The sequence below is a fragment of the Fragaria vesca genome, linkage group LG2 (assembly GCF_000184155.1).
Source record: "Fragaria vesca subsp. vesca linkage group LG2, FraVesHawaii_1.0, whole genome shotgun sequence".
In the NCBI taxonomy this organism is placed as follows: Eukaryota; Viridiplantae; Streptophyta; class Magnoliopsida; order Rosales; family Rosaceae; genus Fragaria; species Fragaria vesca.
Window position 1 is genome coordinate 28639586 of NC_020492.1, and position 26320 is coordinate 28665905.

Genomic DNA, 26320 nt, shown 5'->3' on the forward strand with positions numbered 1-26320 from the left:
AAAAGTAAAAAGAGGTAGAAAGGGGTAGTAGAAGCTTGTACGGTTACACAAGAGTGGCGGAATGGTTTGTGATGCCGGCCTGCTCGGCCTCGCCGTCGTCCTCAATCCCGAAGGCGATTGATGATCTTGTCGAAGACGAGGAGGAGGAGAGATGAGTTAAACGTGCATCGAATATCCAGAAAGGGATCGGAGGTGGTTGAGAGATCGAAGGATGGGTGGTGAGATTGGCTTTGCAGAAAGGGAAAGAGAAGGGGTTTTGGGTGGTGACGGTGGTGGTTGAGAATGAGAGATCGGACTGCAAGCTTCCTCTCAAACATTCTGTTAGGGCGTGGGCTGCACGCGCCGTTAAGAATCAGTTTGTGAATCTTCACTCAGTGGAGCGAAAAACCTTCGGAAAGAACCGACATATCAATTTTGCACACGTGTAACCTTTTTATATATTTTGTTATAAAGCCTCCACCGCTCCACGTGTAGAGCTGCAGCTGCTTTAAAAGAGGCGAGAGTGAGTTGAGGAAGAGAAATGGCGGACCGATACTTGGAGAACGACATGCCGGATTTCGTTGAAGAGGAGGCACCGGCGGAAGAGGCTGAAGTGGGCTCTTTAGCAAGGCTACTCTCTCTTCCTTATGCAACTCTCTCTGACATGCTCAAAAGCTCGGCTTTGGACCTCAAACAAACGGTACTAAACTCCCAAAATATGACTTGATCTTTTTGGGTCTTGGGTTTTGGAGTTGTTTAGAGATGAGTTGAAGTGATGTGGGTTTATGTGTTGTGGGATTTAGGTGGTCATGCAGACATGGGGGAAGCGTGTGGGAGATTATAGTTTGTATACAGGGGCTCTTGGGACTGCTTGTTTGGCTTTCAAGGCTTACCAAGTCACCAAGAACCTCAGTGATCTTAAATTGTGTTGTGACATTGTTAAAGCCTGTGATATTGCTTCTAGAGATTCTGGGTAATCTCTCTTTCTCTCTTTACATGCAGCTATGAATTGCTTGTTTGTGAATTGTGATATAAACATATCATGGTGGAAACTCTATTCTTTCATTTATAAGAAAGCCTGCTTCTCCTCTCTGATTTTCTTCTCTAGTTTGGTGTTTTAAATGGTAGTTCTTCAATTGAATGTAATGCTGAGATCAATGTTTGCTTTGTTGATTTTACTTCGAGATAAGCACCTTCTCTTAGTGAGCATTTTCAACATTATGTATGCTCAAGTATGCCGGGATCATTCACCTACTTTCAGAGTTCAATGTCATTTCTATGGATCCATATCTGTACTCAAATGCTGCTGGTTGCATTTTAACACTAATTGCTTACTGACCAAAAGTTCAGGTCTAAACACTTGCCTTCGGATTGAGTAGGCTTTTTTTTTCTCTTCAAAAAATTGGATTGAGTAGTTTAACTGCACAATGTGTTGCACGGGCTTACAGGCATGTTTCATTCATATGTGGGCGGGCTGGCGTTTGTGCCTTTGGTGCTGTGGCGGCAAAGCATGCTGGTGATGGAATGCTACTTGACCACTACTTATCACAATTTAAAGAGGTGGTTGATAGTAATGCTTGTTCCTTATATGCTTAAGACATTGTACTTCTTGATTGTTGGCCTTTCTTGTGTGTCTTATTTAATACTCGGTTTTGGTCTTAAGAGCAGATCAAGCTCTATAGTGATCTCCCAAATGAGCTATTATATGGGAGAGCTGGGTACCTGTGGGCCTGTTCATTCTTAAACAAGAATATCGGAAATGGAACTGTTTCTACTACTCGCATAGTAAGACAATTTCTATTTTAAAAACCTTCTTCAGATTGATTTAGACTCAATTGTTATCCTTATGATTGCCAATTAATCTGGTCAGAGATCAGTTGTGGATGAAATTATAAAGTCTGGTAGACAATTGGCCAAGAAGGGACGGAGCTCGTTGATGTACGAATGGCATGGGAAGAAATACTGGGGTGCTGCCCATGGTCTTGCCGGAATAATGTATGTTTTGATGACTGTGCAACTGAAACCTGAGGAGGTCGAGGATGTCAAGGGTACTCTACGTTACATGATTAAGAACTGCTTTCCCAGCGGTAACTATCTTTCAAGTGAAGGAAGTGAATCAGACCGTCTTGTGCACTGGTGCCATGGTGCTCCTGGAGTTGCTCTTACACTTGTTAAAGCAGCTGAGGTAAATTTACTTAAGGCATATTTTGTGGCAAATAGAAGTGAAAAACTAGATCTACAAGTTCTATTATTTTCATCCTGTTGTGTTTTTCAAATATTTTTACCCGGGGTACTGAACTGTCACTCCTCAATTTTGGATCCATATAGGCTTGCCATTTTGTTGTTGCTGCTATTATAAACTGAACTAATACAACATAAGATGAAAATGAAGGGTCCAACTGATAGTGACAATTCTGAGATATGGCTTTCTTGTAGTGGATAAGAGAATATTTTACCTTCTTTTCCATAGATTTATTATGTGCAGTTCATTTATGGGAACTCTTTTATTAACTGTGCGTTCAGATGCCTCTTGAACTTTATGATATTCTGTACATGTATTTTCCATATAGCTTACTCATTTGTCTATGCATTTGATTTCTTCAGGTTTTTGGAGATGAAGAATTTGTGCAGGCTGCTATAGATGCAGGGGAAGTGGTGTGGAGGCGGGGTCTGCTAAAGCGAGTTGGCCTATGTCATGGGATCAGTGGGAACACTTATGTGTTTCTTTCACTCTACCGATTCACGGGTAAGGTGGAATATTTGTACAGGGCCAAAGCATTCGCTTGCTTTTTATATGATAGAGCACCCAGACTCATATCAGAAGGAAGGATGCATGGAGGTGATCGCCCCTATTCCTTATTTGAAGGTGTTGGAGGAATGGCTCATCTCTTTCTGGACATGACTGACCCATCTGAAGCTCGGTTTCCTGGTTATGAACTTTAAACTACTTCCCATGTAATAAATTAGTACATGCCTGAACCTTGTTCTGTCTTGTAAATATTGAACAAGAAGTAGATAAATAAAGATATTTGACAGGTTGATCTGCACTTTGCAAAAGAGGCGAGTGATTTTATTGATTTTTTAACTAACACTAGTCAACCACACGAGAAAAACTGCTTACAACAGCAGAGCATTCTAACTCTGCACTCTACAAATAGAACTGATCAATTCTCTGGTGACATCATCCTCCAAAGAAAATGTTGCTTGACAAGAGCATCAGACTTCTTATTTAAGCCAAACCGACAAGCTTCTCACTGACTTCCCACAGCTTGCGAGCCTTGTCTGCATCACTGGCTTCTTCAGACAGTTGGTTCTCAAATGAAGCAGAGGTCTTGTTCCAGCTCCAGTAGACTCCTGACTTTGTCAAGCTTGGGTCGCTTACAACCTAAATCAGCAAACAAACAAAGTGAGTTCATGAACAATGAGAAATTTGAAAATAGATGCACAATAAATAAGCTCTTACGTATCTTGTTCCTACCTGAGCAAGTCTCTTTCCGGATTCTTCTTCAGAGACATAACCCTTGGTGATGTACTTCTGGAATGGAGGGAACAGGAGCCTGAACAAGGGAATGTGCTCCCTGAACAAGCCAGTTGTGGCAATGCAACCGGGGTAAAGGGAAGCGAATGTGATCCCAGTCTCCTCGTGATAGCGCCTGTGGAACTCTTGCATTGTGAGCATGTTGCAGACTTTGCTGTCCTTGTAAGCCTTGGCACCGTCAAAGTCTCCACCATCAATCATGGCCGAGCTGTTGACCCCATTTACACCCCCTGCAAGTCCCCTCAAATCCCCAAGGTTGGCCTTTGGAGGTACATTTCCAGCCAAAGTGTTTGTGTTCCCTGAACCATTATACAAATAAACACCAATTAGCACATCATAGGAACACACATTGCAGAACTAGTGTCTTGGTTTAGAAGTTTGAACTAGTACCTGTAATTGAGCCAACAATGATGAGTCTCTTTGAAGGGTAATCGGATTTGTTCAAATCCTCAAGCATCAACCGCGCAAGAAGGAAATGTCCAAGATGGTTAGTTCCAACACTAAGTTCAAATCCATCAGCAGTGTAAGTAGGCTCCTTAGCAGTCGGTAAATACACAGCAGCATTGCAGACCAGAACATCAAGGGGGCGTTCCGATCTTCTGAAGTTGTCAACAAATTGCCGAACGCTGTCTAGAGAAGCAAGGTCTAGATGCATGATAGTGTAGTTCTCTTTCGGCATCCCAGCTGCCTTGGCAGCTCTTTCAGCCTTAAGGAAATCCCTGCATGCCATAATCACATGCCATTTCCCGGTTTCGGCCAATGCCTTGGCTGTGGCTAGACCAAGTCCAGAGGAGGCACCAGTGATCACTACACTGCCTTTTCTCAGAGTCTTCTTCCCATCTGAAGTGGACTTGTTGATTGCTGGGGATGCTGTGGCTGCTGTTTGAGCCCTCACTGGCTTGAACTCTCTCTGTAACCATAAACCAATTGTCAACCCACAAATTTCATTAAGAATAGTTCACACCAATAATGAAAACAAAGAAAAGAAAGCAGATTTAATCTTCTAGTTACCTTGCAGCTTAGTGCAACAGAGCTGAAATCAGCCTTGAGATTTTCAGAGAATGAGACTCCAAACAGGGTTGAATCCTTGAAAGAAGCACACGGCTTTCCCTGAAAAACACAATTCCCAGAACATGAAAACCAAAACAACATTAGCTTCTGAGGCGTTAACAACAAAGCAGCCAAAAAAAGAAGAGTAATTTGAGAAGACAAACCTCCTTGGGAGCAGAGAAAGCAGAGGAAACCACAGAAGCAGCACGAAGAGCCATTATCACTAACCAAAACAAGCTCCTTTGACCACACTGGAACTGGGTTCTCTTATCTCACAAGTGAAGAAGATATCAAGTGAAGCTGAGTTCAAGTACCTTGAAAAGGAAACACAGAGGTTGTATTTATACTATGGTTTTGGGAGTTTACCAATTTGAGAGTAGAGAGTGAGTGAACTTGTATTTTTGGGATAGGAGTGGTGGGGGAGAGAGGATAAGATAATTAGTAGCATGTGAAGTCTGCCACATCAATCTGAAGCAACCAATGAGGTTTTGAGGTTGTGATTTCTCTCGATATTTTCTTTGAAATCTTATTCTGGGTTGAGTGAACCTAAGAAGGGAGATAATTTGGTGCCCCATTCTGTTGCGTTATGGGGTGTACCTGCAACACTAGCAAGTCCTCTAATTTTGGGTCTGTACAGGGTAAGTGAAGTAGATGACAGCGAATTGTGGGCAGGAAGTGACCCAGAATATCCAGGTCTGGAATTTACCAAAAAGGAATAGTGTTACCGTTACATTTGCAAATTAGTATTAACAAAAAGCTAGTGTTATTAACACACTCTTTTGTGTAATTAACACACCTCGTCTATTTTCTTATCTATGTATTTCAATTTTATTTACAAACTTGTCATTTGAATTTGTTTTATTATTGGTTCTCATTATAGATGGGGTGTGTTAATAACACAAAAATGTGTGTTAATAACACTAGCCTTAACAAAATCCTGTGTCTAGGCTCATCACACAATACAACTTATTTCGACATTACTAGCTAGCAAAAACATCTTCGATGAATGTTCTAAATTTCAGTTGAAATATTATTTCCTAAACACACAAGTAATCTAACCGTTGATTATCAATTTGGAGGAGGTTGCTCCAGAGAGTTTTCTTTGTAATGTTTTTCTTCTTAATTGAAAAAATCTAACCGTCGATCTGAAAGTTCTCTTGGAGTCTTCATTTCAAAGGTCCTTACGTCTCACCTATACAGACACTTACAATCCTGATCCACCACTTTGTTACACGGCCGAGAAAGCCAGTGATGGCAATAGTATTCCGGGTGGTTGTTGCAGGCATACATGGCAATCACCGTCAGCACCGGATTTTAACAAGATGCTTTACATGAAAAGAGAGGGTTTATGGCTCTAACTTCATTGTTAGGATACTAATTAGTTTTTCATGATTTCATGGATATGTAATTTGCACATAGATTAAACTGAAACACTAAGAGATTGCACAGGGTTTCCCGGGCTTTAGACAGAAAGAAAAATGAAGACCAGTCCTGCACATCAACTACAAAAGAATTTTCATTTCTAAATTTAATAAGCTTTTCCCATCTCAGAACTTAGAATTCCCGATTACAGCAAATTCTTCGGTTTCTAAATTCAAGGTGTAATTTTTTTTTGTTTCTTTTCTTTTTCCTTGTTCAACAAATCTATTTTCTTTCTCGATGCCCAGTCGGACTGGGACTGCCTCACCTACAGGCACCAACCACATCGAAACAAATGGAACTCTCTCTAATATTACAAATCTCACCAAATCTCTCTGTACATATTTGCCAATAGGGGAAATGGACCGGCTCTATGTGGTAGTATTAACTCGTCCTCCCCAGGGATCAGGGAGCCTATTTCTTTGGGCCTTATATCCGAATCGGCAACCCAAAATTTTGGAAAGTTCTAATTTCACCACCCAAGCCAGCGGTTACAATCACCATACCCCAGGCTGGAATGTTCTGGCTTACACCGTTGCTAAAATCAAAACTTACACGAGGGCTTCGTTTCTTAGTAGCTAGAAGAAGTTTTTCCTCTGGGTACGTTGCTGAAATCCTATCAAAGAAGTAACTGTTGGATGCACTGGTAATTGTTCCATGAAGGGGGCTATTGGTGCAACCGGATGCTGATCGCGAACCATCCTTGCCGTTGGCCTCCTCAACTGGAGTAGGCGGATGATTGGCTGTCGAAACCTCATCAAGATTGGTGTCAAGTCCAAGTCCATTTTGTTCTCCATCTTGTAGTCCCCATGAATCACCAACACCAGGCCAAGAGACAGCCACTGATACGTTGTGACTATGGAAATGCTCATACGAGCGCGTGACAGTAACACTTTTGCTTCTACTAGGTCGGGAATCAGCTTCATGTTTCCATATATATACATGAGAATCCTCGCTGGCTGATACCACATATTTGCCATTTGCTGTGAGGGTGGCTGAGATTTGGCTATTTGTGTTGCGAAATCCTGTCAAAAATGCAGACCAATTTCAGCCATTGCAAAATGCAAACTTTATAGTCCATATTAGCACATTCCAGATTTTATGTTCATGGATCTCTAGCATAAAAAGCATAATCATAACAACTACTAGTACAAACATATCTTCATTTTTATAGATTGTTGACAAAAGCAGAAAGAAGTTCTAAATTGACATGTTGTAAATAGACTAAGAAGTGACATATGAAAAGCTATTAGCAGAATCAATGAAAGAAAAGACATGCAACTCAAGCTTAAAGCTTTACAAACAATGTAAATTCATCTTTCAGAAACATAAACTCAGATCCCCCATAGTTTTAGACAATTCAAATCACTGTAGTCGACATTTTTTTTTGGAAGTTATATAACTAAAACCTAAAAAGGAACATAAATTGCTAGGCTTCATAAATTAAGCATGGCTTCTAGGACAGCTGGCTAATGGTAATAGTGAAATGGTGTAGGCCGCAGCAGACTATCTAGGTCGAACTAGAACCTATATATCAGACTGCCTCAAAGGTTGGTCTGTATTTTTTATTTTTTTTTACCAAAGCAAGCTAAACAAGAGTAAGAGCAAGGATTCACAGGCCCATTATAGTGCTTTGATCCATGTTCTTTCTAAGAGATTGACATTCTTGTCATACAGCCATGCAACATTAATTAAGAGAAGAAAAAGAGAATATCCAACACTAATATGAAGTAAACACAAATTATCAAACACCAATATGACAACTACCAGTAAACTGGAGAGAGGGTATCATATCATTCAAGTTGAAACAATATTTTTCATCTTTGGAGAAGGTATCGAAATTTAGTCTCAGAAATCTTTGTACGATAGCTAACCCAACAGAAGTTATGGAAAGAGAGAAACATGAGCATAAATTGATAACCTTTATGGAATTTTTATTTAAAATAGACAACATAACAACTGACCCAACAAAAATATAAAATGTATACTTACCCTTGAACTTGTGAACCAGATCAACACCATCAACAACCCTGATTCGTGAATCTGCAGATGTAACTAGTACTTCTGAGGAACTTCCTGGTGCAAACTGTCAAACAAAATTCATCAGGAGTTGATGAATCAACTGCTTGCAGATGAAAGTAACATACAAAATATACTCTACAAGATGGGATGCAAAGTTGGAACGGTAATAGTCCCAGGTTTCATCACTACATATTTTCACAAGTGTATCACCTAACCATATAAACAAAGGGACCAAATGCAATATATTACCTGGAAACCGGTAATTTTCTTGTGATGAGATTTCTTTTTCTTGTTCTGCAGATTTATTTGGTTTTTCTCTTGCAACTTGTTATCTGAAAAAAAAATTGGGAACTATTATTAATACTAATAGTTAGTAGTGCGAGGAACATACGAACGCCAGCTTTCACACATAAACACGCAAACAGAGAGAGAGAGAGAGAGCTGTACCAGATGTGTTATACAACCGGCAGCTCCCTTTGTATGTTCCTACCAGAGCACCCTGCAGAAATCCACAAAAATTATTTCCTTGACCAATGAGTTGTAATAGATTGTATTGATGGAGGCATTAATGACCGCAGCCCAACCTGACCATCAGGAGTGTAGCAAGCAGCAGTGACCATCTCATGCGTATCATTCCAATCAACCACTTGGTGATCAAGGATGCTCCATATACGAACCTTAGCATCAAGTGATCCACTAATGAAGTAGTTATCATCAACGGGATTAAACTGGATGCAAGTTACTGCATCAGACAAATGCATAATATAGTCATCAGAAACAAATGAAAGGAGATGGGAAGAAAAAGATTAACTTCCCTTGGTAATTCATAACATTCTCTTTCAGTATAAACCATCATATAAAAACAATCAGATGTTCATTTCAAGAAACCAATAAGCAAAAACATAGGGTCAGACAAATCCCCTTCCCACCCCTCTACCCCCAGAGACAAAAATGGTCATGCTTATTTTACTTTTTGCCTTTCTACCCTTACATATTCCAAGTCCTAGCCTTTTGTAAGTAAATCCTGATTTAGTGCCTTGATGACCCTTAAAGTAATGATTTACACTAGCATACTTTTATGTACTGTAGTTGTTAGACTGGAAGCCAACTAAACAGTGAAGCATTTGATAAAATGCCCATAGATACTTACCATAGTCAATGTGTGAAAATTTTCGCAAACAAGACTTGCTAGACAGATGCCAGAGGCGCACCGTTTTATCCATAGAAGATGACAGCAGGTGCTGGCGAAAAATGAAAAAAAGAAACAAGGAGTTAGTGATAATTCTGCTAGAGAAAAATAAAAACCAAAAACAATGTATTTAAAAAAACAACATCATTTTAGTCAAAAAAAAAAAAAAAAAAAAAAACAATCATAAAGATGAGTAAAGTCAACATAAGGTAGGAAACATAGAGAGACAATCAATAATTAGTTATTATGAGAACAACTGAGCAACTCCCATTCTTTGTCTAATTTCACAGATAACTGGAAGGACTTGACACATATGTGATACCATGGCTCTCTTCCTAGGAAAAAGTTTAAGGCACCTTCAATCCAAGGTGCATACAACTGATAATCTATAACATAAATCTGCTTCTCTAAATTTTCCTAAATTTGTTTATTTTTATTTTTTCTTGTTTCAAAAGTCAATGAAATAGAGAGTATCCACAGTATTCCGATGGAAAAGTCTCAATGATCTATGCCACCATCAGAAAAAACCAATCTTGTTCGACCTTATTCAAAGGTTCCTATCCATGTGAATCTACTACCTCTTAATGAAAAGAAACACAGAAACCGTAGCCACAAAGGCACAAGCAATTCAGATCACATCACTAGGCATATCCAAAGCTAATGGTGACAATAGAAATGTGCATTAAAATTCAACAAACATTTGGCATCAAGCAGCAAAAAAGGAACTGAAATCTAGGGAGCAGAAAATCAGAACAGTAATATACCTGAGATTTGGACCAAGAGAGGTCAAGCACATCATCTACATGACCTTGGAATGAAGAAATGGGCTTTTCTGAAAGCGCAAACATTGTCTCTGGAATCACGTAATGTTCCAAACTCAATGATTTCCGACTTATAGAAGTCCTCCCTCTCCTCTTCTTTTCTAGATGGCTGTAACTATTGGGCGAGACTGAAGATGGTTCTGAAGATCCATTGGCAATAAACAACAAATCCAAATTGTTATCTTCTGATTTCTGCATCAACAAATCACCCTTCCTCTCGGTCTCCATCACCTGCCATATATGAATCACACAATCCTCACCGGCACTTGCCAGATACTTCCCATCCAAGCTAAACTTAATACTCCATATAGACCCATTATGGGCCTGAATCTCCTGCGTCTTGTACACAGCCGTAAGCTCCTTACAAGACTTCCCATACTGCCTCACCCTCACTCTCTCCGGTCCATGAAACGACACATCCTGGCTATCATCAGTCGCAGAGCTCGACCTCCGGCCCCCCTTCTCCGACGACGTGTCCCTCTCATCACTACTCCTCCTCTCCTTATGACCAGTCACGCTACTGGCAACACTCTTAATGCTCTTAAACCAGCCCCTCTTCTTCATCTTGGGAACCCCTCCACCGCCCCCATTGGCATTCGAATCCGAACCACCACCACCACCCTTATGACTCTCCTCCACATTCTGCCGCCGCATCAGTTCTTGAACAATGGGGGAATGTCCCACACTCATCTCGAACTCCTCCATAGTCAACTGCTTCCCGGTCCCCACTTCCTTGAGCTTGTTCCACATCCCGTCTTCCCTGATCTCATTCACCACAAACTCCTTCCCATTATCAAGATTCCGAATAGTACACACTTCACTTGCACTGCCGCCATTACATTCCAACTCCTCCTCCTCCTCCGGCTCCTCAACCTCAATCCGAATCTCGTCGCAGCGCCGGCTGTTCCTGCCGGACGGCGGCTTATTCAGCGGCGGAGGAGACGCGGCAGAAGATCCATTGCTCTTGCCGCTCGCCGATTTACAAACGCAATCTTGTTTCTGTGTATTTACAAACGAATTGGTCTCGGCCGCCGGAGCAGCCTCAGTCTCGGAACAAAGAATAGGAGGAGAAGAAGAACCGCCGTTACACTGTTCGACGCCGTCGGATTTGGACCGGACGATTTGCGAAACGGCGGGAGCGCAGTGTCGTTTAATCAAATGATCCGACGACACCGAGCGCCCCACCGTCTCGGGCTTGGCCCGAGACAGCGCCGGGTCGCCGCTGAGGCGCATTTCGCGGAGGAGCCTTGACCGGCGGTCGGAGACGGAGGCCGGCTCGGAGATCCAGACGTCGTACTTGTACGCCTCCATGGGGAACCTCGGCGTCGGAAACCTCCTGCGGGAGGCATAATTGGCGCTGGCGGCGTCGGAATCGGAGATGTCGTCGGTGTCGTCGTCGGAGTTGGAGGTGGAGCAAGAACAGGATGAGGAGGTGAGAATGCGATCGAGGGACTCGTAGAAGCACTCGTCTTCGTCTTCTTCCTCCGCGGCGGCGGCTTTGCTCATCGTTTGGTGTGCGGCGGCAGTCCCATTCGGGTCGGCGATCGGAGCCGCGACCCGGGTCGGGTTGTCGGGTCGCGAGTGGGGTTTCGATCTGGGTGGAATTTGATGGGATTGGACTAGCGAATCAGATCCGATGACGGAGAAGAGAGAGAAAGGGAGCGAGGCCCTATGCTGCTTGGCTTTGGGGGGTTTTGTTTGCAGGAAAATGTGTAGAGAGACGAGTTAGTTTGTTGATGTTGTTGTTTGGTGCTGTTGTTGTGTGAGTGTGTGTATCTTCTAGATTGTAGAGAGGGGGGAGAGTAAAAAGAGGGATTTTTTAAAGATTCCTTTTTTCTTTTCTTACTTTTTCTTGTTTTGGTCTTTTGATTTAGGGTGAGTGGGAAACAAATTCTCTCTTTTTTTGGGTAAATCAAGATCATTTGGATTTGGTTCTTTTTTTGGGCCATTTAAGGTAGGAACTTTAAGGTAATGAGATTTTACAATGTGTTACCTTGCGGGGTTTGGATTGAATACTTTTGAATCTTTGAGTTTTATTATTTACCTGATATAAGAATTTTCGTTCACGCATAAGAAAAACTTATTAATAGCAACGCCTAATAAGTTGGTATTGGACAGGAAATGAAAGAGTAGAAGATATCAAAAACGATGGATATATGGATTCGTGTTGAGTCGAGTGCGATGGTATCTTGGATGATGTTGGAACACCTTGTGGGAGTTGCAAAGAGAGATATTTGTTCAATACTTCATTTCAAGTGTGGACTCTTAGAATCGTAAGATTATCCATTCGAGTTGGCCAAATCAAAAATGGTTATGTCTCTTAGCAAAAAATCAATCATTTTGAAGATGTAGAAATCTTGCTACTAACAATGGACGTCGTTGGCCATAATCGCATAGTCTTTTTGTAAACGGGTCACTTGTGTGGAGGCGGAATGGTGATTTAATTCTTTGGAAGCTTAGGATCAAGGCCACCCTATGGATCTATGTTCTAGACATTGTGGTTACCGGTCATCTGTGTGGGGTATGTGGCGGAGGCCGAGATTAGACGGCTCGGCTATCACCTCCAAGTTTCATTTACCTGCAAGAAAAGAAACGGAATGTTATTATTCGATTCTAATTGAGTTTGTTGTGTCATGACTTAAGGGCTTTGTTGTGCTTAGAATTTTTGTTCATCTGTTTTGTGATGTTGTCTAATAGTAATGATTCTCGTTTGTTTCCTATGAGGTCTTTAAAAAATTATTCTCTAATTGGAATCGTAGTGTTTTGATGAGCAAGACGATCATACTTATGGATGATATTTTTAGTAGTTTTTGTACATTTAGACTTGTTTATTAATTTTTTATTGTTATGAATTGATCGTCCTTATATTGCTAAAATTAGGCTAATTTAAAGGCCCCCATCTTAAAATAGGGATAGAAGTGTGTTAACGAAAAGCTTTCCGAAAAGCTTTACTCAGTGTTGGAATTAGTTACTATTGAAGTAATTTTTTTTTTAACAAAGGACATTAGGCGCCTATTTATTGATCACAATTTGAGAGTAGATACAACAACATGAACATAATCCATCCACATTGTGAGTTACGAAATAATTGAATCAAGCAAAACTACCTAGTAGACACTAAGCAATCTCTATGTTGCAGACCATGTGATGACGCACTATGACCAGTCTTTTGTAGTAGCAAACGAGACAAATAACCAGCCACTAAGACACAAGGAGGAAGGGACAAGTTCTCAACCTATCATTATTGACTACTTCTAGGACCACCCTACGCAGAGGGGGCAACCCTAGAGCATCAAAAAGCTAAACCTAATTAAAGACCGAAATCAATAACTAAGAAAATGCTCTAGACCCATAATCAACCTAGTCTAAATACTGAAAACATAAAGAAAAGCAGAAAGAAAAACCAGGACCCAATAAAAGAGCCATAGCCCAGCCTCCAGCAGCCAATAAGCTGCACCCAGGCCCAAAAGATAGAGTGAGCCCAAATCCATCCAACATAGCCCAAAGAGACAGCCCCCCAGACCAAACCCTCCAGCCACCACAATCGTCGTCTCGTCACCGAACCCAAACCAGCACCATTGACTCGTCACTCCGCCATCAAAGCCGCACTCGACTAGAAGAGGTTCCACCCCGAACTAGCTACCGAATTGCAATATAGTAACCAAATCCGAAAAAGAAACCTGCTAGCGCCTCCGTCAAACCAACGCACACCACCACTCACCCATGCCGCCAATCTGACTCTGATCCGAACTGAATTCGCCATCAATCCTTCTATCCACTCACCACAACCCATCCTCTCCTCTAGCAGTGAAAGAAGGACGGAGCTCGAGCCCTGCCTCCCTACTTAAGATGAGCCAAGCATCACAACATCTCATCCGGCCACATACGACGCTTGTTGACGAGGTCAGAAGCCTACATCAAAGCGAAGGTGCAGCCGGACGAGATTGAAGGAGAAGAAAAAAAGGTTCTCTAGGGTTTGGCTCAGTTACTATTGAAGTATTGATGCAAAACAAACTTGGATCAAATGCGAATATTCATGTATACATGTATCCATCACATGATAAATTCATATAACTCTTATGAGAAACTCTTTTTCTCATGATCATTTTGTTTAATTACACGCGGCGTCTTTCATTTGTAATTTGGCTATTATGAGTAAGATTCAATATGAAACCTTTCTTTTTAGTTGCACGGATGATTAGTTGTTGAGATGTTGTTATAATAATAATAATAATAATCTATAGAGTTCACCTCTAGAGCAAGGCTTAGGGTATCCGGGCCTATAGTACGCTTATGAACAATAAAGAAATAAATATCACCAGGCCCAGTAAATGAATATTAGTTTGTGTTACAGCTTGACAATATTCACCTCGATCACCCTCCTTGGCTAGGTTGCACATGCTGTCCAGCCCATTACTGTTAAGTAAAGGTGACACCTACACTTACACCCAAAGGCAATGCCTTCGCTTCAACTTCAACTGCATTTGGGGGACCAACTAGTTTACTCGTCCATAAATTTTTGGCACATATATGCATGCACACAAGGGACCATTATATTTATGTCTTCCCATTTGTTTATGGACAATTGACATCCTGTGTATCTCCCTCCCCTCTATCTCTCAATCCCTCTGAACTGGAATGGTCTTTTCATTCTGCTGTTGGTGGGTGGCTATCAGTACCATAGATAGAGCACAGGGCTTGATACAGAAATCCGGTTACCGATCACATGTTAATCGTTAGCAACCTTAGTACGTATGCGTGCTTCATGATCTCACCTCCGCGGTATTGATAGTTGTTAGTTGTTGATTATCGATTGATGGGCGTCACTCAATGTGAATCCCCCCGCGTTCATTATTTATTTAGTATTTATCATGTTATATCACTTGTATGTGTGACTGGTACACGTCACAAAATTAATATCAGACAGTATTAATTGATTGTTGAAAATTAATTAAACACTTAAACTAAATATGACCTTAACAGACTTCAAATTAACCGACATATCGATCATTTATGTGACAGTTACAAATCATATTATAATGTACCGGCTGGTACACAAGAGGATGACTTTGGCAAACAGCAAACCTATGGAAAATCTCTGGTGCATTACATCTTCCATACATTACAAAGATTAGAGAAACAATGAATGCTAATGAGGAAGGAATTAAGTTTCATAGCCGTTGCAGTTTTAGCCGAAAGTGAGTGGTGATTGAGGTGTCAATTTGAGAGCAATGAAAACAAATAAACATGAAAAGGAGCAAACAAAAGTATGATAGGGAAGGCATTTGAAGCTAGAAATCGAAGAAAATGCAAAGCAAGAGGCCAAGCCTATGGAGTAGGCTGGGGCTGAGAATGGAAACAAAGAAGAAAATGGAAACAATTCAAGAAAGTGGTACATTTGGTCGACCAGTTACAAATCCTCAATCACATGTTGGGTTGCAGATCTCCTAACATTTTTTTCAAGATGTTACCATGAATATATGAGCTCGTCAACATACAAGAAAGAGGAAAATATGTATTCAAGTCAGAACAACATAGTTCTAATTTCTTGCCTAGTTCCCATAAATCTTCCTGCCAATTCCCCATCCTTGGTCACATGTTGGGTTATAGATGATCTATATATAGTGCCTAACTTGTACACATTGGTGCTGAACAGATGGAAGGAAAAAGTTTCATAGTAGGTAAAAGAAAAAAAAAAGAGAAGAAAATATTTGAACATGCATAAGAGTATTTCAACAAGTTACAAATTATTTATTGCAACAATTGCTTCTACAAAAATAGATGAATTACATTATGTAGAAAAACAGTAATATTCACCTGGTCAGTTTCTGACCAAGAGAATCATGATCAATCACCCTTAGATGTAAATCCAATGACAGGAAGTATTATTTTAAAGTTAAGTTGTTTTGTTTTCAATGCTTAGATTTACATCTAACGATAGTTGACTATGAATCCTTATGTCAGTAACTGATCAGGTAAACATTACTGTGTAGAAAAAACCTCTCGTGCAGTCTGGAAAAACTTTCAAATGGTGTGTGATCTCCTCCATTACAAAACTCTCCATTGGTACAAATTATTGTGTGGGGACTAGAGAGAGATAACCATCTAAATTAAAGTTTAACACCAAGTCCTATATTAATAAGGAAAATTGTTGTATGCACGACGTGTAAATACACGGTGCAATCTTAACCGTTTATAACAATTCATATATTTATTTTTATATTATGTACTATAATCTTATATATATATATATATATAGACACACATCATGTACCGAAGAAACTCTGAATTAATAGTTATATCCATTATCCACAACCATTTGGAAATCTCAAATTTTCTTTCGACTCCTAGTGATGGTTTTGAAGGGGTCAAATTGACACCTAGCCCAGTGATTGCAACTTGAAAGTTAAGGACACTTTGACCTTTTCTTGTTGAGAAAACAAAAGTGCAGTCTAAATCAAATTAGTCAAAGTCTATAAGAACAAAGGTGTGTACCTACATTTTTCCGATATTCACATTCAAACATGGAGATGGTTTCCTACTTAAGGCTAAGTTTGTAACTAATTAGCATTAGAATACTTGTAAAGAAACTTGACCACGCTGTATCCAGCTAAAATGACATTCACAAGTTCCAAAAATGCATTACAACTCATCCTTTCTTGCATTCTAAGCTCGGTGAGCTCGTGTGAAGTTTAAAATAAGGGGAAAGGGAGGGGCGGTGGCCGGCCGAGACTACCTCACAGATTATGAACCAGACCAGATCGACATACGTGCTCAATGGGGAAATGCTTAATTTGAGACAGACAATTGGCTTTGCTTGTACTTGGTACATGAATGGGTGATGGGGTAAAGACGTAAGACGAATGAGAAACGAGCCCACCTCCGCCTCACAATCCTAACAATCCTGGTTTCGTTGGAAATCAGGATAGGAAATTGGCCGGAGAGTGGTCGGCTAAGGAAACTAGGTCTTCGGAAAACATTTCTACACATTATATGTAGTACTTGATCTCGTCATCCACGTGACACTATCATACGTATACACTCACAATGTTAACAAAATTGAAATAAAAAAAAAATAGTCCAAGTGTTTCAATTCCAACACCCGTAGCATTCGTGATTGGCCTACTCAGCTGTGTATCGATCGAAAGACAGGGCGGTACAACCCCCAACCAAAGGAGTGGTTACGTGCGTCCAGTATGTAGGAGGTGAGAACCCGATGTTGAAGAAGATATTCTCTTATCATGAACGCTTAATTTAATCGGATCAAAAATGAAAAAAAGAGGAATGAATTGAGGATGTCCAATTTTCATTCTATCTTTGCAGGTCTAATCACCGCGACTTGCATATTAATAGTGCAAGTGTCCCTTAATGCGTAAAATGACTCTACTCTCGGTTTAGAAATACTTCATTTTTTTTTTCTTTTGGTCAGCTAGTCATAAATTAGCAGAGCCGCGTTAGCAATGCAGGTACCATTTAAACATATATAGGTACTTAATTCATCCAGAGAGTTTTACACACAGATCCAGACTATGTTCAGATAATGATAGATAGCTAGAATCATAAGAATCAAATCCCCAACCTCCTCTTGAAAAAGGAATGAGCATCAAGTCAACAAAGAGATCATATCATTGACTCAACATGCATGGCTGGGAAGTAATTAAACTAGCTGCTATATAATTCATAATAATCATGTTTGTGTAACGACCCCTCGGACAGTAGGACAAGTCTTGTCGATGGATCCCCATAGGCCATAGCTAAGCTTGCTAAAAGTGGGGTTTGGTACTTGTTAGTTCAAAGCTAAAAGGTTTTTGATGTTTTATCATCAAAAGCTAGCGAGGGCCAAGCAAAATCAGAACCACGCAGATATATAAATATATAGCCCCAGTGTACCAACTCCTTGTATAATCATGAAGCAATTTTTAATATATGTTGATTCGGGTAAGTGTATGAACTGCTTGATCAGTTCTTAAAATGGCATCTCTATATCATTTAGAAGAGGAAACACAAGAAATAAATGAACAAAAATAGAGGAGTCTGCTACTTAAACCCTTTCTTCTTTTTTTTTCTTCAAAAATGAGTAAAATCCTTCGTTGAAACCCTTCAAACAACAGAAATTAAAATTCACCACTAATTAGCCTTGTTAATGTTATTAGATATCACTTGGTCATTGGAGTTGTCGATTTTATTTTCATAACCATGTAATCTGCAGCTAGCTAGGGTTTGTGATATGGCCGGGAAGTGACAAGTGAATTTTCACATTTCCAAATAATTAAGCATATGCATATGGGCATGAGATCATGAATTTATTCCCTTAACATTCTCATTGTCATTAAAATTCTTTGAAATTAAGTAATATTGATATATAATAGCTAGCTAATCATGCATAACCCAGTATCTTGTTCCTCCTGCTTTACCACAGAGGCAAAATGGCATCCAATGCATATAAATTGATCATGATTATATATCAGATTATTTTTTTATCAAATGGACCTTAATTTATAAGGGCTTCACTTGATCATGACCTGGAAATTATTCACTTTTGCAAACTCAAAATAATAATCCAGGTCAAGCACAGTTAGTACTAGCTAGTAGCATAATGCCCCCATTACTTCTAATCCAAAATATTAATCAAATCTTGGTGTTAGGTACTATATTGATCTCATTGACATTACTACATATATATGTGTTCCTGAAATGAAAGGGAACCCTCCTGCTCATTACCTAATAATTAAGCATAAAGCTTTGCTGACTGCTGAGCTTGTATAAGGTTTCCACCATAATGAACAAATTGATAAATAATGACTTAAATTAAATATTAATTAACCCACATTAGTGACAAATAGTATCAGAGATAATTTATAAACACACCACGTGTCTTGATTCCCAACAGCCTGTGTGTGCGTAAACAGGTTCTTCGATATGATTGTATATTTCATTGAGCAGAAGTGATGAGAAAATTCATCAAATGCCATCAGTTATAATTAAGCTTAGCTTCTATATAACATGCTTCTGGGTTTAATTTCGATACTAATTATTCTCATGTCATGGACATGAGGGACGTCACTCAGCAATAATAATCTAGCTAGGTATGAGAAGGCCGGCTGTTATTGATCAACTGGCATGGTGATTAGTTTAATTACTCAATTAATCATCTATTCATGTGATTAAAAGACAGAAGATCGTAACAAAACTACAAAGAGTTAACAGTTTAACCACTGTTTCAGAAGCATGAAGAGGCTATCTGCAAAGACTGCAGGACAGAAAATAGGTAATATATAATTAAGAAGTAGATATATGGTTCTGAGAAGCTAATTATTGTCTGTGGTGACAGATCTATGAACTGTATAAACTAATCAGTAAGGCTTTCTCTTCTTAATTAGTTTGATTCTTTTTAATCCCGACTTATGAGGTGCCTGAAAGGACAGGTCTCCAAAGGAAAACAGATTATGAAACATACTGCATTTGGCAGAGCCATTTTAGACAAGGGAAAGTTTTGTTTTTGTTTTGTATTAATTGTCTTACAATGCATAAATTAACTACATGTTGCTCCTAAATCCTAACTAACTTTACCTTTTCATTTTGCAATTGGTCTTTATTAATCTGATTTGGTATTTAGACTATAGCAGGTTTATAATTAAGACTCAGTTTCTTCGAAAATGTTTCTCAGATCAAAGTGTCAAATATATTGATCAGAAAACACACATCTGCCCGAAAGAACATTACGCATTATCGATCATATGTAACTGTCTCAATAAATTAAGAGAGTGCTAATATTGATCAAAAACTCTGAGCATGTGGCAGCTGCAATCGGGCAATCTAAAGGGGACATGACAATGTAACATATTCGAGCATGTTTAAAGCTTAGCATGTGCACTGTGTACTATGCCCTAATTATATATAGACATCCGAAAAGAAGCAGCACGTCAAAAATATAAATCCTAGGCTAGCAGAAGACTCCCAAATTTTCTGCTTAATGTTAAAGATCCTCCTCCCCTCTTTGACACATGAAGAAAAGTAGCCGAGTATCAATAGTAATTGATACAATATATGAGGCTGAATGATTTACCGACTCCCTTATTTGCATGTAATGTTTTGCTGAACCAGCTGAATGATCAGGCTGTTCTTTCCTAGTTTGATCGAGTAGTTTCTCACCTGGTGTTCTAGCTAGAACCTTAAGGGGTGCTGTGCATGGTAGTTGGAACTTTACTAGCTAGTTCGCACGATTATCAATCATATATTTTCAGCATCTTAATTCTTTATCTTTCCCAAACCTAAATCCCAGCAACAATAGAACCTTGTAATATCTTCTGGGTTTAAGCTTCCACTCTTTTTGGCACTTTCCACTCACTGAGTCTAAGGTGGTGTCAACGTCATGATGATCAAAGAAATAGGGCATTCATGATTTCGAGCCTATACGTACTGACACTCATAAACACGGTTACATGAGTTGCAGGCATTGAGATCATGAATCTGAATATCTGATCGATATCGATGATATAAATTGATAGCAGAGAATCCGTACTGATCGATTCCACGAGCTAGCTAGAAGCCAAAGGAGGCGCTGTTTAGCTGACTATAGGTTTCACACAACCTAGCTCGTAGTTCCATTATTCGACTATCTTCTCAGGAATGGACACTGCTGCTGAACTGAAATAAACGATGGCAAGTAGTTGTGGAAAAGCCCATGCCAGGTAGTTTGATATTGTAGCCTATAGTATTAGTCATTGGGGCTCTTTGGTTATGGACTACTGCCTTATTATTACGACTTGTTTGAACTGTTTCACTTGTGAAAAAACTTCAACTTTCTGATGATTCGATAAAGCAGTCTCTAGCTCACAGATTTCGGCCACATTCTTATCGAATCCCGGCCACTTCATTGCATGCAAGAGGCTGCTATATGATAGAATTTTTCTTGATCATGATCTGTGTATATCGTTTGATGGTTTTGTGGTAGAGTCGGGCTCTTACGAATCTGATCGACGATACATTAGCCACACATATATATGGTTCTAATGGGTATTTAGAATTATAGAGATTAACCAAAAGCCAATCACATTACTGTTTTGGTTCCCAGCCACCATTCTTACATACAGGACTGGTAACTCTTTACTGCGTGAGCTGTGATTTTTCAATTGACATTTGATCATAGATATACGCATTATTTCGATTATGATTGACAATCAGTATCGACATATATTGATTGAACTGTACGTAACTGGACGAGTGATTACGCATCTTTGTGAGAAGAATGAAATATTTTTACTTGTATACAGTGGCGTAGCCAGAAAACTAAACTAGGAGGGTCAGAATTTAATATCAATTATACTAAACAAAAATAAATTTTTTAATCTTCTTTTATTTTTCTCCCTTGTACTTGGGGGCACATAATTGTTCATTCTTTTTTGCATTAGAGAAGCTAGTATCGCACTATTGCCTAAAGCCTTACCTGTTTGAATAAAAATATATATTATATCCACGACAATTGCTTATATTGTGAGACATTTTCTTAGATCGTATAGAAGTAATATGTAACATAATTAGTGTGAGGGTCAAATTTTAAACTAATTTGTAATATAAGCATGAAAGTGGTAATTGCATCAACCAATGATGGATAGAATTGAAAAGTGAGAAGGGTCATTTGAACCCTCTCACTCTCATGTGGCTACGCCACTGCTTGTATACTTGGGTGAAATCAAGATTCATAAATCATGATTGGCTTCTGGAGTTACGAAATTTTTGTTTTGAAATATTCACTTGACATTTACTATATATCTATTGCTTGAGTACTGTTCCTTTTCACTGTTCATCTACAGTAAAAACAGTCTCGGGCTTGGGCTGCATCTTGCTCGGGCTTAGGCTTTTGATGGGCCTGGGTGTTGGGCGGAGTGCTGGGCCTCGCCATATCTTAGCCCTCTCTCACCACCTCCTGAAGTTTCTAGAGATCTCGACGCCATCTCTTTTTTCCTTTCTGCTCTTTTTCTCTGTGTTGCCCGTTCTCTCGCTTCTCACTCTTGAAACCTTCTAGAGCAGCTCTTTTTCCTTCCTGAAGAATCAAGACTAAATTAGACTGATTGATTGAAGATCAAGTTCGTTGACGTGTAAGCCTCCAGATCTTCTTTCTTCTTCTTCGTTAATTTTGTAACTGAATTCACTCCTCTCCTTCAACGCCGTTCCACTGCCAACCCATCTATATCTATTGCTACTGCTCTCCTTAGACCCCATCATGGACTTATCATTATCCTCCACCCTCTCCTTGGGATTTTCATCCCACGCGCCGCCGTCGTCTCTCGAATCCGCCACCCACCCCGTACCTTTATCACTCCCTACTGATCTCAATCTCCCACTACTCTCTAAATTTTGCAGGTCCATCAGAATCTTCAACAATCAGGTAATATATTCTTTGTTTTATGTATAAACTTGGGTAAATTCTCAATGTGTAAGAGAGAAACAGAACCCCGCAATTCTGTTTTTCTATGTTATATACTTATATATGTGTGTTAATAGATTGGAGTATTTGAGAGTTATCAAGGAGCTGTAGGTAGGTTTTTGATTTGCTTCATTTGTTGTTGTTTTTAGTATCGGTGCATTCAGTTTTCTGTGGTGCATATGGCTTGGTTTCATGGGTGTTTTGAGCATTGTTCTCAAAATTTGCAGCTTTGGGTATTAGTTCGTTAAAATTGTAGACAGAGATTGATTGATTTAGTTAAGGATTGACATAAACATATATGATGTATGCGTCGTCCTTTATTTATTTATTTAATTTTTTTTTCCAGAATGCTATGGTTGTAGTATACAATACTAATATGGTTCTGTACGATAATGATATGGTTTAGTATGGGAGAATTTTCTTTAATATAGGATTTCTGAGAGTAAGACCTCTCCTCAAATGTTTAGAGTTTTTTTTATGTTGTTTTCTTTCAGGTGTTTCTTGACAAATTCATCTTTCATTCGGGAAGTCAGGCCTTGCTTAGAGTTCATATAAATAGGTAAGTGATTTCTGGAGCTAGCAATTAATTGTTGTCTCTATGCTCAAAGGAGAATCATACTGTGTGGATTCAATATTTGATTTTGTGACAACATATTGACCCTTCTCTTCTTCCATTGCTTTAACAACATGTAAAGATGGCTAAAGTCTTTAGCTGATTTCGACGAATTTTGTGCAAAAACCCAAACACTTTGATCACTACATTTTCGCACAGGTGAGCCAAAGATCGTTGAAGGAGGACGAAACAAGTTGATTTATATTTTGCAACCATATAGCTTATATAGCAGTTGCAGCTTATGAATTAAATGAATACTCTATCTTTTAAATGAACCTATGATCAAGTTGTTTTGCCGTTCATCGTTTGAAAATAAATTCTTTTTTTCACCCTCATGAACTCTAGCCCGCAGTAACGCGCGGGTAGTAACTAGTCTAGACTAGAGCAGAAAGAAGAAGCCATATAAAGGTGTGGAGTACTGCGCACTGGGCCAGTAGAGACCAACTTTGAACACCAATACAATGCAGTAGAAATTCTCAATGGACAAGTTATATGAGTCCTCAATCTATTGCAGTCCTTGGAGGCATAAGATTTCACCGATATTAGTTGCCAAAAAAAATTAAAATAAATCCAACATTCGACCTCACGGCGGCTCATGTGGTGGCAGGTTTTGTAGCTCTCCTAGTAAGAGGTGACATGTTCATGTTACTGTTGGCGAATGACCCGTAACTGGTTCGGTTAGCAAGGGGGAGATTCCGCACTTTAAAAAATTTCTTGCGATCCTAATGCAGGCTCATGGTTGAGACTTGAAATCCAGGAGTTGATCAATGCAATCACTTACAGAGGGGGAAATCATGACATAGTTGTAAGAATCTTGTAATAAAATCTAGCATCAAATTATTGATAAACCATCAGTCCTTGCAGCTGGATTGTTAGGACATGGATCATCATGACCCATATAAAATTTTCGCGCCCCAGTTCCATTATGTGGTATAGGATCACAAGCAATGGTTTTCTATTATTAATAATGTGTATAAACAAGCAGAGAAAAATTCACAGTAATGTGAAACAATTCAAACTATAATACAGACTGACACCAACTACACAGATATGCAACTCAAAACATGCAATGGGGAGTCCAGAAACAGTCGATGCATTACAAAACGATATTCACGACAATCATCAATCGCATCCATGCATCTATTTAAAGGTGCCGAGACCAACAGCGGCCTCTCCAGTTCCGTATGACTGAAAGCTTGCCCTGGCTCTGGAATAGTTAGTGTGGTAGAACGAGGACACGATTGTGTTCAAGAAAATGAAAGCTGCCCCTGCCCCGAAAACTCCCTTTCTCAAGGTCTGGCAATCTGGAGGGTCTTCGCTGAAAATGGTCCTGTACTTGGTGTGGTAGGCGTTAGTCACAGAACCAGCCAGCAAGCATGCCTCAGCAATGAAGAAAAAGATCCTGAAAATGTATAAGGAAATCATATCTATTATGCACTATTTCACAGATTCAAGATGTGAGCCTAAAACATTGTATTGCAAAAGTTAAAACCAAAACTCAGTCTGCAACTATTAAAATTAAAATAAATCTTCAAACTATATATTTGACAAACTTAGTATTAATTAATGATGAAAAATCATACCAGCAGGTTATGAAAAGGACGACTGCCAAGGCTCTTGCTCCTCCAGGGCTCAATGGCTTTCCACAACAAAAGCATCGGCTTACCAACATTACGATGACCTGAGAAACCAAGAGGAACAAAAATGCACCAACACCATAGCCTGTTGCAATGTCCGAGTCATAGACACAATAGTTGTAGTCCACTTCACTATCTTGCACGATCTTTGCCTGTCATTGAAGAAATAGTTGGCTTATTACTTTGTATCTAAGCAAGCACCATTTCTCTTTTTCGTTAAAGATGCAAACAACGAGAGAGTTAAACCAATCAATGTTTATGGTGAACTGGATCTGTTATCTCGATACCAATACCACAAGAATCTTGAACTAGTACTAAATTTTAACCATCACACGCAAAGGAAATCCCCTAAGAAAAACAGTTATACGTAATCATCTGCACAAGAAAACCATTTATACAATTAGATCTGTAACCCCTCTTTGTTTTTTGTCCAAATTGATCCAACAACCCAGCTAAACATATTGAATCCATCCAATACTCACTGAAATTCATTTCATTCTTCATAAATTCCTAGCTATCCCTAAGCAAAATTCAGTGACTTCCCTTTTCTTTATACATTTTCATAGCAACCAAACCCGACATATCAGCAGGACATAAATTTCCCAGAACCCAATAAAAGAACAACAATTTATACACATATCAGTCCAGCAAAGACATTCACAGCCTAAAAAGACGAGCTACAACAATGGAGAAAGATTTTGTGTGAAAACAAAAAGAGAGACAAACTTACAGAGCTTCTCCTTTGCTCAGCTGCAACAGCAAGCCCAAAAGCGATGACATTAACGATGAGGATTGTGATCAACAACAGCTTTGAAGCCATGGTGAAGCAGACCCAGTTCCCAGATCTCCCAGTTTAGGCTTTTGGGGCTCCAAACTCTACTCCTTTATGTGTTTGGAACCACTAAATACTGGGAACAACTGTAAAAAAGTATAGAATAAGCAAAGGGTAGAAGCTAGAATACAATATAAAGTGACCTACAGAAAACTACATCCCACCGCTTCACTTGAGAGTCGAAAATGGCTACCTCACCTGTAATGACGAAATTCCGAAATTGGCCACTGCTGGCCTAGAAGCCCTTTCGAGCATTAGCAACCAAAGAGAAAGCATTACTGACTAAATGTTTTGGCATTCATTTCACTAATCATAGCCTAATGTTAGGGCAGGTCAAGGAAGGTTTAAGACTTGAAGTCATCTACTAATACTACTATGTTTTTTTCTTGCTCTGTTTTGATCAGATAACTCATAGTTAGTCGGATATTACCCCTGTAATTATGCAATAATTCGATAGATTGATTATCATGTTTACGAAAAATTTTAAAAGTCGCCACTTGGCAAATTTTATAAAACTTGTTATTCTTAGTTGATAACACTCCATAACAAAATTATATTATAATTCTGTGAGTCATTATTCGGTGAAAATATATTAGTATGTTGTTCTTTATACTTCGTTCGAAAACAAATAAGAGCATGTTGTTAAAATCAAATATGTGTTTTCTTTATCCTTACTTTACATACACCACAACACCACATCTCATTTCGTTTATCTCTGGATAACAGTGAAACTTAAACAACTAACACGTCTCAACCTACCGATAAACAAAGGTAAAAAAAAAAATTTATTTTA

General features: G+C 39.3%; 4 protein-coding genes across 4 annotated transcripts; 1 reads left to right on the top strand and 3 right to left on the bottom strand.

Moving 5' to 3' along the window:
- Positions 1 to 495: 495 nt before the first annotated feature.
- On the top strand, positions 496 to 3032 carry LOC101305237 (lanC-like protein 2-like). The gene is made up of 6 exons (XM_004291615.1): positions 496 to 679; positions 783 to 952; positions 1428 to 1539; positions 1648 to 1764; positions 1850 to 2164; positions 2584 to 3032. The coding sequence occupies exons 1-6, from the start codon at positions 521 to 523 to the stop codon at positions 2920 to 2922; spliced, it is 1212 nt and encodes a 403-aa protein (XP_004291663.1). The 5' UTR covers positions 496 to 520; the 3' UTR covers positions 2923 to 3032.
- On the bottom strand, positions 3024 to 4882 carry LOC101304937 (protochlorophyllide reductase, chloroplastic-like). Its single transcript, XM_004291614.1, has 5 exons — positions 4732 to 4882; positions 4529 to 4627; positions 3908 to 4427; positions 3458 to 3816; positions 3024 to 3364 (listed from the first exon to the last, which is right to left on the bottom strand). Exons 1-5 carry the CDS (start codon positions 4783 to 4785, stop codon positions 3209 to 3211), a joined length of 1188 nt encoding a protein of 395 aa, XP_004291662.1. The 5' UTR covers positions 4786 to 4882; the 3' UTR covers positions 3024 to 3208.
- A 1390-nt stretch (positions 4883 to 6272) lies between these two features.
- LOC101294437 (WD repeat-containing protein 44-like) lies at positions 6273 to 11524 on the bottom strand. The gene is made up of 7 exons (XM_004293053.1): positions 9962 to 11524; positions 9159 to 9249; positions 8593 to 8750; positions 8456 to 8507; positions 8258 to 8340; positions 7979 to 8072; positions 6273 to 7011 (listed from the first exon to the last, which is right to left on the bottom strand). The coding sequence occupies exons 1-7, from the start codon at positions 11522 to 11524 to the stop codon at positions 6416 to 6418; spliced, it is 2637 nt and encodes an 878-aa protein (XP_004293101.1). The 3' UTR covers positions 6273 to 6415.
- A 12456-nt stretch (positions 11525 to 23980) lies between these two features.
- Positions 23981 to 25632, bottom strand: LOC101305532. The gene is made up of 3 exons (XM_004291616.1): positions 25426 to 25632; positions 24642 to 24847; positions 23981 to 24460 (listed from the first exon to the last, which is right to left on the bottom strand). Exons 1-3 carry the CDS (start codon positions 25513 to 25515, stop codon positions 24199 to 24201), a joined length of 558 nt encoding a protein of 185 aa, XP_004291664.1. The 5' UTR covers positions 25516 to 25632; the 3' UTR covers positions 23981 to 24198.
- Between the last annotated feature and the right edge of the window lie 688 nt (positions 25633 to 26320).

Excerpts from the sequence above, each read along its gene's own strand:
- LOC101305237 (XM_004291615.1), top strand. The coding sequence starts at position 521 with ATGGCGGACCGATACTTGGAGAACGACATGCCGGATTTCGTTGAAGAG. Across the intron at positions 953-1,427 it reads ATTGCTTCTAGAGATTCTGG|GCATGTTTCATTCATATGTG; the intron begins GTAATCTCTCTT and ends ACGGGCTTACAG. Across the intron at positions 1,765-1,849 it reads CTGTTTCTACTACTCGCATA|AGATCAGTTGTGGATGAAAT; the intron begins GTAAGACAATTT and ends TAATCTGGTCAG.
- LOC101304937 (XM_004291614.1), bottom strand. The coding sequence starts at position 4,785 with ATGGCTCTTCGTGCTGCTTCTGTGGTTTCCTCTGCTTTCTCTGCTCCC. Across the intron at positions 4,428-4,528 it reads CTGTTGCACTAAGCTGCAAG|AGAGAGTTCAAGCCAGTGAG; the intron begins GTAACTAGAAGA and ends TTATGGTTACAG. Across the intron at positions 3,365-3,457 it reads CCGGAAAGAGACTTGCTCAG|GTTGTAAGCGACCCAAGCTT; the intron begins GTAGGAACAAGA and ends TTGCTGATTTAG.
- LOC101294437 (XM_004293053.1), bottom strand. The coding sequence starts at position 11,524 with ATGAGCAAAGCCGCCGCCGCGGAGGAAGAAGACGAAGACGAGTGCTTC. Across the intron at positions 8,751-9,158 it reads ATTTTCACACATTGACTATG|TAACTTGCATCCAGTTTAAT; the intron begins GTAAGTATCTAT and ends TGTCTGATGCAG. Across the intron at positions 8,341-8,455 it reads CCGGTTGTATAACACATCTG|ATAACAAGTTGCAAGAGAAA; the intron begins GTACAGCTCTCT and ends TTTTTTTTTCAG.
- LOC101305532 (XM_004291616.1), bottom strand. The coding sequence starts at position 25,515 with ATGGCTTCAAAGCTGTTGTTGATCACAATCCTCATCGTTAATGTCATC. Across the intron at positions 24,848-25,425 it reads CTGAGCAAAGGAGAAGCTCT|GCAAAGATCGTGCAAGATAG; the intron begins GTAAGTTTGTCT and ends CTTCAATGACAG. Across the intron at positions 24,461-24,641 it reads GTCCTTTTCATAACCTGCTG|GATCTTTTTCTTCATTGCTG; the intron begins GTATGATTTTTC and ends ATACATTTTCAG.